This window comes from Rhinoderma darwinii, chromosome 7 (assembly GCF_050947455.1).
Source record: "Rhinoderma darwinii isolate aRhiDar2 chromosome 7, aRhiDar2.hap1, whole genome shotgun sequence".
Lineage (NCBI taxonomy): Eukaryota > Metazoa > Chordata > Amphibia > Anura > Rhinodermatidae > Rhinoderma > Rhinoderma darwinii.
The window spans coordinates 73,634,050-73,650,736 of NC_134693.1; the positions used below are offsets into that span (position 1 = coordinate 73,634,050).

Genomic DNA, 16,687 nt, shown 5'->3' on the forward strand with positions numbered 1-16,687 from the left:
CCAATTCCGATACTGCTGTGCAAATTGAAGTCTTTTTACCCGATGCACCTTCGTTAGCATAGGAGCAGTGACCATCCGTCTGCTTCGGAGCAACTTACGCAGTAGGGTTCGCTGAACTGTTTTAGACACACACATCTGGTAGCCTCCTGGTGAGCTGCTCCACTGTAGTGTGTCGTTCGGCCCACGCGCACCTTCGTAGCAGACATTCACATCAATGGCACACGATGCTCCGCAGTTTCCACGTCGGTTATTCCGAATGGTGCCATTTGTAAACTCACGATACACTTTCACCACAGCAGCACGGGAACAGTTGACAAACTGTTCGGTTTGAGAAATACTGCCACCCTTGGCCCGAAAGTCAATTATCCCTTTTTGCAACTCTGATAAAATCACCCCTTTTACCCATGACAACGAGTGATGTGTGTTCAGATAGCCTATAGCAAACATTATATACCCACCAAGCCAGCCCACAACACGCCACTTACTTCATGGGCTACGCGCTGGTGATATCGAAAGGAGGTGGTCGTAATAATGTGACTCGACTGTATAAAATACAAACAATGCTGCTCTTATACATTGTGTGTATCTTATATTAACCGGGCAGCAGGTTCTATGGTCACTATTGCAGCACCACAGTGTTGTCGATCTTGGTCCTGCGAAAGCAGAAGTGAAATTTATCACTTTATTACTAGGAAAATTTGGAATTCAGCAGTCTGGGAAAGTTCGGGGGAACAACCTGCGCAATTTGGCCTTAAATATACCAAAAAGGGAAAATCTGCTTAATTGGGCAGCGATATAAGAAAGGGAGACTTATTATGGCATAATCAGGACCGCCGTCGGAATTCGTGCCAAAAAACTCCCCAAATCTCCCAACATTAATTTCAAGATTTTGTTTCCCCGGGCGGTTCTGGACCACTTGCAGAAAAACAAAAGAATGCCCATTTTTGGAGCGGCTTCTGCCTCTCAACCTCCATTGAAAACAATGGGAACAGAAGAAAAAACATTTGAAGCGTTTTTTTTTTTGCCATTGTTTTTATCAAAGAATGCTGTCATTTCAAAATCTGCCTCAAAAATCCTTAAAGGGAATGTGTCGCTAGAATATTTTTTTTTTTCAGTTAAACAATTAGTATTTGAGTGATTACACATGGTTTTAATTTTTTCACAAGTCAGGAAACATTATAAATTAGATTCTAATTTATAACATTTCCATGTGCTGGGCACTAGAGGGAGCAGTTCCCAAAATTGCAGCATGGTCACTGTGGTAAAGCAACCTCATTGATTTATGCTGCAAATTTGGACACACTCCTCTAGTGTCCTCACACAATCCCCCCTCCCTTCTTCTGGCTAGTGCCAGGAGCAGGAGGGGTTTGAATCTTCAAACCTTCTACACTGTGTGCCGCCATTTTCTGAGCGACTGCACAGTGTAGGAGGATTATATACAGGGCTCAGCAGACAGTATCACACGAATATAATACACACATCACATACACGAACATAAATTACCTGCTCCTGCCGCCGCCGCTTCCGCTGGTCTACGCTCGTATTCCTTGTGCCTATGCTTCGTTGAACATATGGGCGGAAGCCGCGGCCAGTAGTCATCTTACTGTCCGGCAGCGGCTTCCGGTTCACATGAAAATGGCGCCGGATTTTGCTCTGCGAACGAGCTTCGTTTTGGTCTGTGTGGGAACGTGCCCACACAGACGGCGTACTCTTCAGAGAATGGAACGGCTCCCGTTCGCATTCTCTATGGGGTTGTATGTGCCATATTCCATCTCTGTATGTGTCGTTAATCGACACATACAGAGATGGAAAAAAAAATGCCAGCCCCCATAGAGAAGTTAAAGTAAAAACACAGTAAAAAGTAGAACATGAGAACACAATTAAATAAAAATTTATGTTAATATCATATTAAAAGCCATATTATAATAAAAAAAATAAAAAAAATCATGACCCCTTCACTTTAAGGTCCTAGAAAAATAAAAGGATGTTCAAAAAACTACGCCAAGTAGACATGAGAAATGTTAAATAGCAACTATTTGGTGTGGTATTACAATCTGTTTTACAAGCAGATACATTTCAATGTAGAAAAATGCTAATTTTTCGCAGAATTTTGGTGTTTTTCACAATTGGCCACCAGAAGAAGCACTTCCCAGGATTACAGCGAGGTGAATCAGGCAAAGCAACCTCACTCTCCGCTGCTATAAAATGTGGGAGGGAGACTCATGTCTGTTTTTGGCTACAACCCAGGAAGAGGGGTCTTTAAATTGCCAAGCATTTTTGAAGAGATTGTACAACGCTGGCAGCAGTTCTAGGACACATCAAAAGGCTAAAGAATGATGAAAGTCAAGAGGGAAGACCCTGTGGTTAATGACTTTTCAGTTGACCGGTTCACACGGCGTGTATTTTATGCGTTTCTTGGCACCGAGAAACGTATAAAAAAAACCTTCATCAATTAGTACATGCAACGCGCTTTTTTGCACAAGCGTTTTTAAAAAACGCATTGTGTAAAAAAAGGCGTCGGGTCAATTCCTTGGCACGTGAAAGGGGTCAAATGTTCCCATAGTCAATGGGAGTCCTAATTATGCCCCAAAAAACATGCATAAAGCGTGTTCAAAAAAAGCTTATGAAGACATGATTTAGCGCTTCCTGACAGCTCACTGTAAATTCATGTCGGTGCTGACGTGAATTCACGGTGGGTGTTAACAGAGCGATCGGGTGTCTCAGAGTGGCGCTGACACCCGGATCGCGCTGTTAACACTTGCCTCTGGTCCCGGCGACACGATCGGGACCTGATTGGTTCAGGTCCTGATCATGTGACATTGACGGGAAAGTTTGTTGCAGCAACAAACTTTCCCAGGATCGATCGTGGGTGTTGCCGCAGGTTGTAACGGCAACAGGAGTCGATACAATGGCCTCCAGGACTACATAGGTAGTGTAATATATTATAGCAGTGATCAAAGCTGCTGGTCTTCAAGTCCCCTAGTTGGACAAAAAAAAAAAAAAAAGTAAAAAAAACATTTTTATTAATAAGTGTAAAAATAAAAGTTATAATTTAAAAAACAAACAAATACTGCCTTCTTTTCTACAAGTCTTAATTATAGGAAAAAAATGAAAACGTTAAAAAAAAAAAAAGTATATAAAACTAGAATGTTCTTTTTCCTGCACGCTGAAGACTGCATAAAAAAATAAAATAAAATACAATGCCAGAATCGCTATTTTTTGGTAACCACCCATCACAAAATATAATAGAAAGTGTTTAAAAAAAAAACAAAAAAAAAAAAACGACATTTCCTCTGAAATAGTACCAATAAAAACGACAATGCGTCCCGCAAAAAAAAACAACCCAAATACAAGTTATGGATTTCAGACTATGGTGACAAAAAATAAAATTTGATAAAAGTGTGATTTTATTGTGGAAACGCTGCACAAATTTATAAGACTATATACATATGGTATCGCCGTAATCTTATCAACCAGCAGAATAAAAGTAAAATTGTCATTTACAGCGCACGGTAAATGCCGTAAAAAATAAAGCATTTGAAACGCCAAAATCACTGTTTCTTGGTCACCTTAGCTCTCAAAAAAAAATAAATGCAATAAAAGTGATTACGAGCTTGTATAAGCAAAAATCAGTACCAATAAAAACTACAGCTTGTCCCACCAAAAATAAGCCCTCACACCGCTCAATCAACCAAAAAATAAAAGCTTATGGCTCTCAGAATGTGTTTTTTTTTTAATAAATCGTTTTTTCTTTGCAAAAGTAGTAAAATATTTTAAAAAAAATCTATCAATTTGGTATCACCGTAATTGTATTTAGTCGCAGAATAAAGTTAAGTTGTTGTTTTTACCGGACAGTGGAAGCCGTAAAAACAAAACTTAAGAAACTATGGAGGAATCAAATTTTTTTCCAGTTTCAGCCCACAAAGAATTTTATTTTCAGTTTCCCAGTACATTATATGGTACTTTACATGGTGTCATTAGAATCTACAACTCCTCCCACAAAATATAAGCCTTCACACCGCTCGATTGACGGAAAAATCTATATATTTTTTATAGATCTTAGAAGGTGGGTAGTGAGAAACTGAAATGGAAAAGCAAAAAAGGATCAGTCCCGAAAGGGTTCATTAATTTCTAATGAAAAACCATTTATGACCACATGTGGGGTATTTCTGTAATCGGGAGAAATAGCTTTAAAGAGTGTCTGTCACCACATTATGAGTGCCCTGTCTCCTACATAAGGAGATCGGCGCTATAATGTAGGTGACAGTAATAGTTTTTTTTTAAAATAAAAAGCATCTGTTTTCACCACTTTATGAGCGATTTTAGATTTATGCTAAGGAGTTGCTTAATGCCCAAGTGGACGTGTTTTTACTTTAGACCAAGTGGGCGTTGTACAGGGGAGTCTATGACGCTGACCAATCAGCATCATGCACTTCCCTCCATTCATTTACTCAGCGCATAGGGATCCTGCTAGATCCTTATTTCCTATCTTATACTAACACATTAACAATACTGAAGTGTTTAGACAGTGAATAGACATTCCACGGGATGTCTATTCACAATCCCTGCACTTCGTTACTCTGTCTGTGGTATTTACAGCAGAAGCGTAATCTCGCGAGATTACGCTGTAGATGACAGGTTACAACGAGATTACGCTTGATCTGCTGTAACTACCACAGAAACAGTAACGACGTGCAGAGATTGTGAATAGACATCCCGTGGAATGTCTATTCACTGTCTAAACACTTCAGTATTGTTAATGTGTTCGTATAAGACAGCACATAGCGATCTAAAAGGATCCCTATGCGCTGAGCAAATGAATGGAGAGGAGTGCATGACGCCGATTGGTCAGCGTCATACACTCCTCTGTACAACGCCCACTTGGTCTAAAGTAAAAACACGCCCACTTGGGTATTAGGAAACTCATTAGTATAAATCTAAAATCGCTAATAAAGTGGTGAAAACAGATCGTTTTTTTAAAATAAAAAGCACTGCTGTCACCTACATTATAGCGCCCATCTCCTTATGTCGGAGATAAGGCACTTATAATGTAGTGACAGAGCCTCTTTAAACTATTGGGGTGCTTTTTCTCCTTTATGAAACTGAAATTATCAACGTTTTAGTGAAAAAAAATTAGGGTTTTCATTTTCACAGCCTACTTTCAATAATTTCTGCAAAAACCTGTGGGGTCAAAATGCTCACTATACCCCTAGATAAAATTCCCTGAGGGTTGTAGTTTCCAAAATGGGGTCTCCACTGTTTTAGCATCACAAGCCCGACATGGTGCCTAAATTATATTTAAAAAAAAAAAAAAAAAGGGAGGCCTGAAAATCAACTAGGTGCTCCTTTGCTTCGTCCATTAGCACACTAGTGCCACATGTGGGATATTTCTAAAAACGGAATAATCTGGGCGATAAATATAGAGTTGCGTTTCTGCAGTAAAACCTTCTGTATTGCACAAAAAATTACAAAATGAATTTCTGCAAAAAACAAACAAATTGAAATTTGTAAATTTCACCTCTACATTGCTTTAATTCCTTTGAAACGCTTTAAGGGTTAAGAAACTTTTTGAATGCAGTTTTAAATATACGTTCTGGGGTGCAGTTTTTAAAATGGGGTGAGTTATGAGGGGTTTCGAATATAGAGACCCAACAAAGCCACTTCAGAACTGAACAGGTCCCTGAAAAAAAGCCTTTTGAAATTTTCTTGAATATGTGGGAAATTGCTGCTAAAGTTCTAAGCCAGGGGTGGGGAACGTCCAGGCACACGGAATTATTTGGTCCCGCCCGACCTCACTTTGAGTAGAGCGGAATCACGGCGGCAGCAACTCAAATTTAGGGGCCAAGCATGGTGGCGGCAGCGGCGGTCTGAGTGAGGTCGGTGCGTGCTGGCCCAAGTGTGGAGCAGTCCGGTCACCCGACCGGAATCAGTGACATGACTACATGTGAATGGACTGTGCCAGCCCAAGAGTCGTCTGGTCACCTGACCTGAGTCAGTAACGTTCGATCAGGTTACTGGACTGGTTCACTCCAGGGCCAGGCAGTGGCATAGCTATAGGGGTCTTAACGGTCGCAATTGCAACCAGGCCCCCTAAGCCTGGGGGGTCCGCAGGGCCCCGTTACCACACAGCGCTGACCGCGCTGGTCTCGCTTCCGCTCACTTGGATTCAATGCTGGAGCCTTGTCATCTCGCCTGTCTGCACCGAGTCACTCACAGCACAGAGGAGGAAAAGGATCCTCCACCTGTCGTGGGAATGGGGATAGGTAAGTAATTATATTATTATTTTTCTATTTGGTACATACCTATTCACCGTGCGGGATGTATTACGTGACCGTTTTATAGGTCGAATCTTTACGGACATGACAATACCAATTATGTATTTTTTTTTTCTTCCAATAATAAAAAAGGCATGTTATGGGAAAAAGGCATTTGTGTTTTTTTTTTTTTAACTTGAAACTTTTATTTTTTTATACATTAACTTTTTATACTGGGTATGGGAGGGCGCTCATATGGTACCTGCTGAGAGGGCATTATAATGTATGGGGCAGCTATGGGGGCATTATAGTGTATGGGACAGCTATGGGGGGCATTATTGGAATCTTTTCTGAAAAAATAGAAATTTTGAATTCTTACAAGGAATAAAAGAGCACCCCAACATTCATAAAGCAATTTCTGCTGCTTATGGCAGGGCTCAGAAGGGAAGGAGCACCAGTTGGCTTTTGTTTTCCCTAATAAGATCTAGTTTTGGCTCAAACTGTTTAATTTCCATGAGGATTAAAGGAGAAAAGCACCCCAATATTTGTAAAGCAAGGTCTCCAGAGTATGGTAACAGCATAGGTGGCCATAAACTGCTGTTTGGATATATGGGGAGGGGGGGCTCAGAAGGAAAGGAGTGCCATTTGACATTGAGCGTAGATTTTGCTGGAACATACACCATTTAAATCGCACTGATAAACGATGTCCATTCTTATCCCCTCTTTTGGAACACACACTGCACCTTTTTGGAATTTTTCCTCCTTTGCAGCTTGGGAAACTTTGCTGGATAAGTGTTCCCCTGGTATGATATGAGCACCCTCATTTCCAGCGGATGTGCTGTGGCCTTCCCCTTCCTGGTTCCCAAATACTAGGGCCCTGATAACCATTTCTTGAAACTGAAGGAATAAATTATAACCGCCTTACTAGTGCCATAACTTTTTTTTTTTTTTCATCCACATAGCCATATGAAGGCTTTTTTTTGCAGGACAGGCTGTAGTTTTTATTGGTATTATTTTCGGGGGCATGCGACTTTTTATTAAATTTTTTGGGAGGCCAGAGACCAAAAACCAGTGATTCTGACATTGTTTTTTTTTATTTATTTTTCTTTACATTGTTCACCGTGCAGTATTAATGACATGTTATGATTATTTGGCACTTCCGTATGTTTACGACGATTCCAAATTTATCTAGTTTTATATGTTGTACTACAGGAAGGAATGTTTCCCTCGGGTCTGCACATCAGGCTTTTTATTTCCTCTGCGCCTTACTAGAGCTAGAGCCAGAACTTTTATTTTTCAGTTGATGGAGGACAACCTGTAGATTTTATTGGTACCATTTTGGGACACAAAACTTTGTGATCACTTTATATTTCATTTTTTGAAAGAGGAAATGGGGAAAAAAACAGCAATTCTGGAATGGTTTTCTATTGTTATTTTGTTCTGCATTCACCGTGCGCAATTATTTAGATGTTAAATTTATTCTGTGGGTCGATACGATTACAGAGATACCATATGTATATAGTTTATTTTTTGGTTTAAGTGTTCGCACATTGAAATTACTTTTTTTTTAAATTTATTTTTTAAATCATTCCTTTGCTATTTTGCCATATTCTAAGACTCATAGCTTTGTCAACCCAAAAATAAAAGAGTTATGTCAGGGCTTGTCTTTTGCGGGACGTGCGGTCGTGTTTATTGGTAATTTTGGGGTAAATGTAACTTTTTGATCACTTTTTATTCAAATTCTTGGGGAAATGTGACCTAAAAACAGAGATTCTGGAAGTTTCATATTTTTTTCCTTACGGCATTCACCATGCGGGACAGATTACGTGACCATTTTATAGGTCGAATCTTTACGGACATGGCTATACCAATTATGTATGTTTTTGTTTTTTTACGTGAAACTTTTATTTTTATACATTAACTTTTTTTTTGTCCTACTAGGGGACTTGAAGGCCTGCAAATCTGATCGCTATGCGAATACATTACACTAACTACGAAGTGTAATATATTAGAGCTGTCAATGTGACAGTGTGCTACATACCCCTTAAATGTGGCAGTTGCTATTGACCACCGCATTTAAGAGGTTTATCACAGAGATCGCCAGCGTTGGACTGCTTGCTGATGATAGTGGAGTGTCAGCAGTTGGGGACTAATGTCCGTTAGGAGAGGGAGCTTCGGGAACAGTTCAGTAACTGTACGTCCTGTTGCGGGAATTAACCTCTCACCAGGATGTAAAGTTACTGACACGTCTGGCTAGGATTTAAGCCAGGTGTCTCAAACTCTGTCGGGTAAACGGGCCGCACATAGAAAAAAATGTGACGTTGACGGGCCACATTACTTTCAAGTTTGATAAAATACTAAATTATTGTTAATCAATTTGTTCTTTGAACTACTGTAACAATACTACATTACTAGAAACAATATTACATTACTATAATACCGCTAGATTTAAACTTACCGGAAATTTGCGAGCTTACTCCACTTATTTTAACAATCCAATATTCTAGTTTTAAATGTCGCAAAATGCAGTCTGGCGGCCCAGTTGGCAGCGTTTGGCAGACAAGAATATCAAGATTGGGCAGCCTCTTTTTAGATAGTGCCACAGTGCCCTCTGTAGATAGAGCCACCCGGTCTGTAGATAGTTCACCCGTGCCCTCTGTAGATAATGCCAAAGTGGCCTTTGTACATAGTGCCACACACACCCACCCCTTTGTAGATAATGCAACACATATCCCCCTATAAATGGCTCCATTGGGGCTCGCTCTTGGAGTGGAATCGCCAGCCAAAGCGTTGCCGGCACTTTGGCCGGGGATTCCTCTCCTGGAGGAGCCCCTGACATCACTGTCCATATATGGACAATTACGCGAGAGGCCTCGTCCATAAGCGTAATCCCCGACAAGTGCGTCGGCCGGGCATTCCAGTCCAGGAGGAACCACTGACGTCACTGTCCATATAGGGACAGTCATGTCAGAGGCCTCGTCTATCAGCAAAATCCACAATCAGAGCGCTCTGGCTGGGGATTCCACTCCTAGAGGGAGCCCCAATGTAGCTAATCTATAGAGGGTGGTGCAGCGCTGTCCACAGGGTGGAGTTTGAGACGTGGCACTATCTACAAGGGTGCGTGTGTGGCGCTCCTCCTCCGGCCTGCTGTCTGCCCTCCCGCTGCCAGCAGGCCGCAGACAGCTTCAGGGGGCGCATGTGGCCTGCATGTTTGAGACCTCTGGGTTAAGCAGATTTGCCAGAGGTCCTGGCATCATAGCCATATAATACACCCATATTATAGACGTGTGAAAGCAGCCTTAGGAAATAATTCTAAAAATGTGTGATGTTCACCCATAAAATGTAATCAGATTCTAGTGCTCATGCTTGGGATAAAATTAGATTACTGTTTGACTTTATTTTCCAACACACAACAGAATCTACAGGTATAAGAAAAAACATGATTGGTGACCTCAACAGTACCCCCTAACCTACCATCAAGATATCGGTTGTTGTATTTTTTGTAGGCACCAACTGCATCTTCCTTTCTCACAAATACAACCTCTGCAACTCCCGGGCTCAGCAAGCGGGCACGCTTCAATGCTCCACATACACAGAAAAGCTCCTGAAAGAAAAAAAAAGTTATTTTGTTTAGATTATAATCGGCTTAGATATTATCCATATGACAATATTTAACCAAGTTTAGGGAAAACACATTTTGCGGTGTAGGCTGCGCAAAGAGTACATACTCAGCTATCAATTCGAGATGTCCCTATGAAAATTAGCCAAAGGCGCTCCCCATGATCCTCCAGCCCCAGCTGTGTGTACAGAATGGAGTACATAACTACATACGACATACAAACTTAAAGGGGTATTCCCAAAAGTGTCTGAGATGTGTATCTCACATCTGGAATTTGCATCGCTCTTTAGAATGGGGCACCCTGACACATGTCCTACTTTCTGCTGCTGGGCTCTGGAAACAGCCGAGCACGTTATGTTATTTCCGGAACGCCTATAGAAGTGAATAGGCGTTACAGAAGCAGCGTAGCTCAGCAAGCTCGCTCGAGGTGTATTGCTTAAGCTGGACATACACCTGCAATAGATATCCTCCAAACTCTCGTTCGGCCAACAGCTGTTTAACACGGCTCCTCCATAAACGTTCAGTGGAGAATGAATGATTAAATAGAGGGGATTTCAACATGCCCAAAACTTCTTTTCTGCAACATCTACTTTCGAGGGCATGTTGGGAGGCCCCACCATACACAATTTGGCTGATCTTGCCAGAATCAGAAGTTTCATTTGACTTATCTAATGTACATGGCCAGCTTTAGCCACGATGTGTATTCGCGACATGCTAAGGCAATTGTTCTTAGGGAAATCCTGCTGTCTCAGCATGTGGGGAATACACAGCAGCACAGTCATACACATCTTCATACTGACAATACACAGTACTTAGAGTATTGCCATGTGGAGATTTGCATACAGTCCTATAAGTGATAGGCTCCCCTATAGTGAGCATTCTCGCAAAAAAATGCAGTTTAAGGCTGTAAGGCACTTCTATAAAGCGGTTTAGAGATGTGATTTACCTCTCCTTAGAATATAGTTGTCCCCATTAAGTAAATGTTTTTTTTTAAATCAAACAAAATCAGAAAATAGTCAGGCCCCATGCACACGACCGTAAAAACGCCTGTAATTACGGGCCCATAGACTTCTATTGGCCACGGGTACCTCCCCGTATGCTTACGAGAAGGTGCCCGTGCCGTTGAAAAATATAGAACATATCCTATTTCAGGCTGTAATTACGGCACGGGCAGGCCCATAGAAGTCTATGGGGCTCCCGTAATTTCGGGTGACTACATGTGTGCACCCGTAATTACGGGAGCGTTGCTAGGTGACGTCAGTGTATAGTCACTGTCCAGGGTGCTGAAAGAGTTAAACGATCGGCAGTAACTCATTCAGCACCAGGGACAGTGACTGCCGATCACAATATAGATAAAGCTGAAAAAAACAACAAAAAACAAGACGTTCATACTTACCCAGAACTCCCTGCTTCTTCCTCCAGTCCGGCCTCCTGGGATGACGTTACAGCCCATGTGACCGCTGCAGCCAATCACAGGCCAATCACTGGCTGCAGCGGTCACACGGACTGCGCGTCATCCAGGGAGGTCGGACTGGATGTCAAGAGAGGGACGCGTCACCAAGACAACGGCCGGGTAAGTATGAATTTCTTTTACTTTTATTACGGAAAGGGCTGTCCCTTCTCTCTATCCTGCACTGATAGAGAGAAGGGCTTCCGATTACTGCAGTGTAATTTTGCAGAGAAAACGTGCCCGTAAATACTGGTGCAATACGGGGTCGAATACGTGTTACCAAGGACTCGTATTTACGGGTGGACAAAAATTACGGTCGTGTGCATGGGGCCTTCGTGAAAGTAAAAAACATAATTTAAGAAAAAACAACAACTTTGGGACAGTTGAAAAATGAGCAGACAATGCTTTGATACTTACCACAATATCTTCCTCTGTGACCCTCAGGTGCAGATTATTAACGGTCATTTTTGTGCCTTCTAGGGGGCTGAAAACAGACTGAAAATAAAATAAATTGTTAAAAGCAATATTTAACAGTTTCCCGACCGCTCACGGTTAATTCACGTCGGGGCTTGCTGGGATCTGTGCAGCGCTGACGTGAATTCACAGTGGGTGTTAACAGAGCGATCGGGTCTCTCAAAGCAGTGCCAGCAAAAACATAATAAAGACCCTGGGTAGTTGGCGGGCACAATATACAACTAACAATAAATTGCCTTTAGGCAAGAAACCCTATTTCCCAACTACCATGAAAGTAAAATAAATTCTTTATTGTGCTATATATAGCAAAAAGACAGACCACACAAAGATTAAAATTGTCACTGCATGGTGCCAGACAAAAATGTAAAGGGTTACTGCATATGCAGCTGTGTGAAACACCTAACAACCAGTGTGAAGACCGCTAATCTGGCAGTCAATTGATTGAATTTGTCCAACAGCGAGTCTGGCAACCAGCAGGAATTAAAATGTAAGAAGCCCCCCCCGACATGTTTCGCTACTACTGTAGCGTCCTCAGGAGTAAACGGGGCTAATGGCAGCGCGCCGAAACAGCTCTTCCTCTTGTAAACACTTCCAATGACGTATATCGGAAGTGTGTCAGTGCGACTGGCCAATCAGAAGAGGTAGATGGAGGACCGACCCCCAGAGAAAGTGGATTGACAAATGGGAGAACATCAGATGAGCCAATCATCAAGAATAGAATGCGCGTGCCCACACATAATAGAGAAGGACATAGTACGAGTTGTCTATGAGCAGTAAGTGCATGCTCAGTGAGTATGTTGGAATCGATAAGAGCCACGCATGCGCAGACGGGCAGTAGCAGGACTTAAACTAAATCAGGTAAAGAAACAAGAAGTCAGCGCATGCTCATCTGTAAGGTGTGGGACTTTGTGTGACAACATTCAATTATTGAGAGGTGCTACAGGTAAGTACTACAAGATGATTAAATCTGTTTAAATAAATCGATGTATGTAGGGGCCACGCAGAAAATAAGGAACAGCGCGTGTGCGTCTATAAGCATTCAATATAAAAGGATGATCATTTAATGAAAGGTGCACATGGACTCCCTTATAAAGGCACGGGTAGGTCCTCAAAACTACAGAATGTACAAATACATTTGATTAGATGATAGCTAATCGACAGACATGGGGTACAGAACGTGTGGAAGAGATAGGGAGCCGCCATGCTTGTGTGGTCCAAAGTCATAAAATTGACTATTTCTAATGTAAGGAAAAACATCTACATAGTTTACCCTCATGCCAACAGTTAAGAACTTCATCAATCCAGTCGATGGCAAATCATAGGAGATCAAACAGTTCATGAACTGCCAAAGCAGTGGAGTTATATACATAGCCAAATGCCCTTGTCCCAAGTTATATGTGGGCAAAACTATCCAGGAACGGAGAAGAATTTCCAAACACCTCAGTACCATCAATCATAAAGAAGATACCACTTTATCAAGACATACTCACAATTTTCATGGTGGCAACACTCGATTACTTCAATTTCGGGGTGTTGCCCAAATCAAATTAGAGGCACAGTGGGTTCACCGCCTGAGCACCATGACCCCTTTGGGTCTAAACGAGGGCTTCACCTTTACTGCCTTTCTTTGATCTGAAATCCCTTTCTAATGTCTATATCGGGTTTATTTCTACATCTGTGAACATAGTCTATTGGATAGTCTAACCCTGCACCTGTTTTAAATACCAAAAATAAAAATAGAACTAAAAACTATGTAGACGTTTTTCCTTACATTAGAAATAGTCAATTTTAATCTTTGTGTGGTCTGTCTTTTTGCTATATATAGCACAATAAAGAATTTATTTTACTTTCATGGTAGTTGGAAAATAGGGTTTCTTGCCTAAAGGCAATTTGTTGTTAGTTCAAAGCAGTGCTGACACCCGGATCACGCTGTTAATACCTGCCTCTGGTCCCGGAGACATGATCTCGACATTATTGGTTCAGGTCCCGATCATGTGACATTACAGGGAAAGTTTGTTGAAGCAAGACTTTCCCAGGATCGATCGTGGGTGTTGCCGCTGTTTGTAATGGCAGCCAGAGGCCATAAAATGGACTCCTGGACTGCCATGCATGGAAGCCTATGAGGACCAGCCGGTTGCTGGTCCTGATAGGCTTCCGGTTAAAGTGACTGTCAGCGTCACACTGACAGTTATAATACATTACACTACGTAGGTAGTGCAATGCATTATAGCAGCGATCAGAGCTGCAGGTCCAAGTCCCCTAGTGGGACAAAAGTAAAAAAAAGTTAATAATGTTTTAAAAAAGTGTAAAAATAAAAAAGTAAAAAAAAACTGGCTTTTTTCCTATACGAAGTCTTATGATAGGGAAAAAATGGAAACTGTACAAAAAAAACACACATATTTGGTATCACCGCGTTTGTAAAGCCACAAACTATAAAACTTATTTTTCCCGCACGGTGAACACTGCAAAAAAAATAAAAAACAAATAACAGAAATCGCTTTTTTTTGGTCTCCAACCCTCCCAAAATACAGAATGAAAAGCGATCAAAAAGTCACATTAGTGCCAATAAAAACTAACACCCGTCCCGCAAAAAACAAACCCTTGGACAGCTTTTTTGACTGAAAAAAAAAAAAAAAAAGTTGCGGCTTTCAGAATATGGCGACACAAAAAAGGAAATTTTATAACAAGGTGATTTTATTGTGCAAACGTTGCAAAAAAATAAAACTATATACATATGGTATCGATGTAATCGTATCAACCAGCAGAATAAAGTAAAATTGTCATTTATAGCGCACAGTGAACGCCGTAAAAAATAAAAGCATTTAAAACGCCAAAATCGCTGTTTTTTGGTCACCTTCGCTCTCAAAAAAATGATCAAAAACTTGTGTGGACCAATAGCTTTGTCCTGCGAAAAATAAGCCCTCACACCACTCAAATCGACCAAAAAATAAAAAAAAGTTATGTCTCACATAATGTGGGGTAACAAAGAAATAGTTTTTTCTTTGTAACCGCAGTAAAATAAAAAATAAGAAAAATATAAATTTGGTATCAACATAATCATATTTAGCCACAGAATAAAGTTAAAGAGGCTCTGTCACCAGATTATAAGTGGCCTATCTCCTACATAATCTGATGGGCGCTGTAATGTAGATAACAGCAGTGGTTTTTATTTTGAAAACCGATCATTTTTGAGCAATTTTAGATTTATGCTAATTAGTTTCTTAATGACAAATTGGGTGTGTTTTTACTTTTGGCCAAGTGGGCGTTGTAAAGAGAAAAGTGTATGACGCTGACCAATCAGCGTCATACATTTCCCATTTTTCCAGCCCAGCGTGATTGTGCAGTGAAAGAAGCTGTGAAACGCCTTAAAGGAATAGTGTCGCCAAAAAACATTTTTTTATATCAGTTTGATGTTCGTGTTTTATAAAAAACTTTTGTATTTGTGTTTGTGTGTTACTTTTTTTTATTTTTTCACTTTTTCTTCCCTATGGGGGCTGCCATTTTTTACTCCATTTCTGTATGTGTCGATTAACGACACATACAGACATGGAATACGGCAGCTACAGTCCCATAGTGAATGCGAACGGGGCCCGTTCCATCCACTATGGTGTACGCCGTCTGTGTGGGAACGGCGCATGCGCCGCTCCCACACAGTCCAAGTTGAACTGAGCGCCGTCCGGCGCCATTTTCCTGTAGACCGGAAGTCGCGGCCGGACAGTAAGATTACTACTTCCGGACTTGTGCACTTGGAGCAGCGGCAGCAGACGGAGCGGACGGACCGGAGGGAGCGGCGGCGACTGGAGCAGGTAAGTGATTTCTATGTATGTTCGTGTGTTTACTACTGTATGTTAACCTTCTACACTGTGTGTTAGCTCAAAAAATGGCGACACAGTGTAGGAGGTTAGACCGTTCAATCCCCTTGTTTCTCCCGGCACTAGCCAGGATAAAGGAGGGGGGGATTCTGAGAGCTCACTAGAGCGAGGGATTTTTTCCCAATTTTGCAGCATAAAGCAATGTGGTTGCTTTACCACATGCAATGCTGCAATTTTGGGAATTGCTCCATCTAGTGACCAGTGCTGGGAAATATTATAAATTAGAATCTAATTTATAATATTTCCTGACTCGTGAAAAAATAAATAAAAATTAGAACAATGTTTAAATCACCTACACACTAATTGTTTAACTAAAAAAAAATAATACATTTTTTGCTAACACATTCCCTTTAAGGGTTAAGAAACTTTATGAATGTGGTTTTAAATACATTCAGGGGTGCAGTTTTTAAAATTGTGATTTATGGGGGTTTCTAATATATAGGCCCCTCAAAGCCACTTCAGAACTGAAGTGGTCCCTGAAAAAATAGCCTTTTGAAATTTTCTTGAGAAGGTGAGAAATTTCTGCTAAAGTTCTAAGCCTTGTGACATCCCAGACAAATAAAAGGATGTTCAAGAAACGATGCAAACAAAGTAGACATACGGGAAATGTTAATTAGTAACCATTTTGTGTGGTATTACTATCGGTCTTACAAACAGATACATTTAAATTTAGAAAAATGCAGTTTTGCAAATTTTCACAAATAAACATTGAATTTATCAACCAAATTTTTCCACTAACAAAGTACAATATGTCATGAGAAAACAAGCTCAGAATCTCTTGGATAGGTAAAAGCATTGCCAAGTTATTACCACAAAGTAACAAGTCAGATTTGAAAAAAATTGTCTGTGTCCACAAGGCCAATACGGTCTCGGCCCTGATGGGGTTAAGAGTAAACTGAATTGTATAAATCTAAATGATGGCATCAACGAATACAGCTAACTACCCTCGTATCTGAATATATATATATATATATATATAAAAAATAGTAAGGCTGGTAGGAGCAAATTACCAAATAAA

General features: G+C 40.9%; 1 protein-coding gene across 1 annotated transcript in view; it reads right to left on the reverse strand.

The window, feature by feature from the left end:
- The window catches only part of POLDIP3 (DNA polymerase delta interacting protein 3), a 78,724-nt gene that overhangs the window by 16,058 nt on the left and 45,979 nt on the right, over positions 1-16,687 (reverse strand). The window contains exons 6-7 of the mRNA XM_075833546.1: positions 11,741-11,818; positions 9,729-9,858 (exon numbers count right to left, since the gene is read on the reverse strand). Of these exons, the coding sequence (XP_075689661.1) occupies positions 9,729-9,858; positions 11,741-11,818 (208 nt within the window). The remainder of the gene's footprint in view (positions 1-9,728; positions 9,859-11,740; positions 11,819-16,687) is intronic.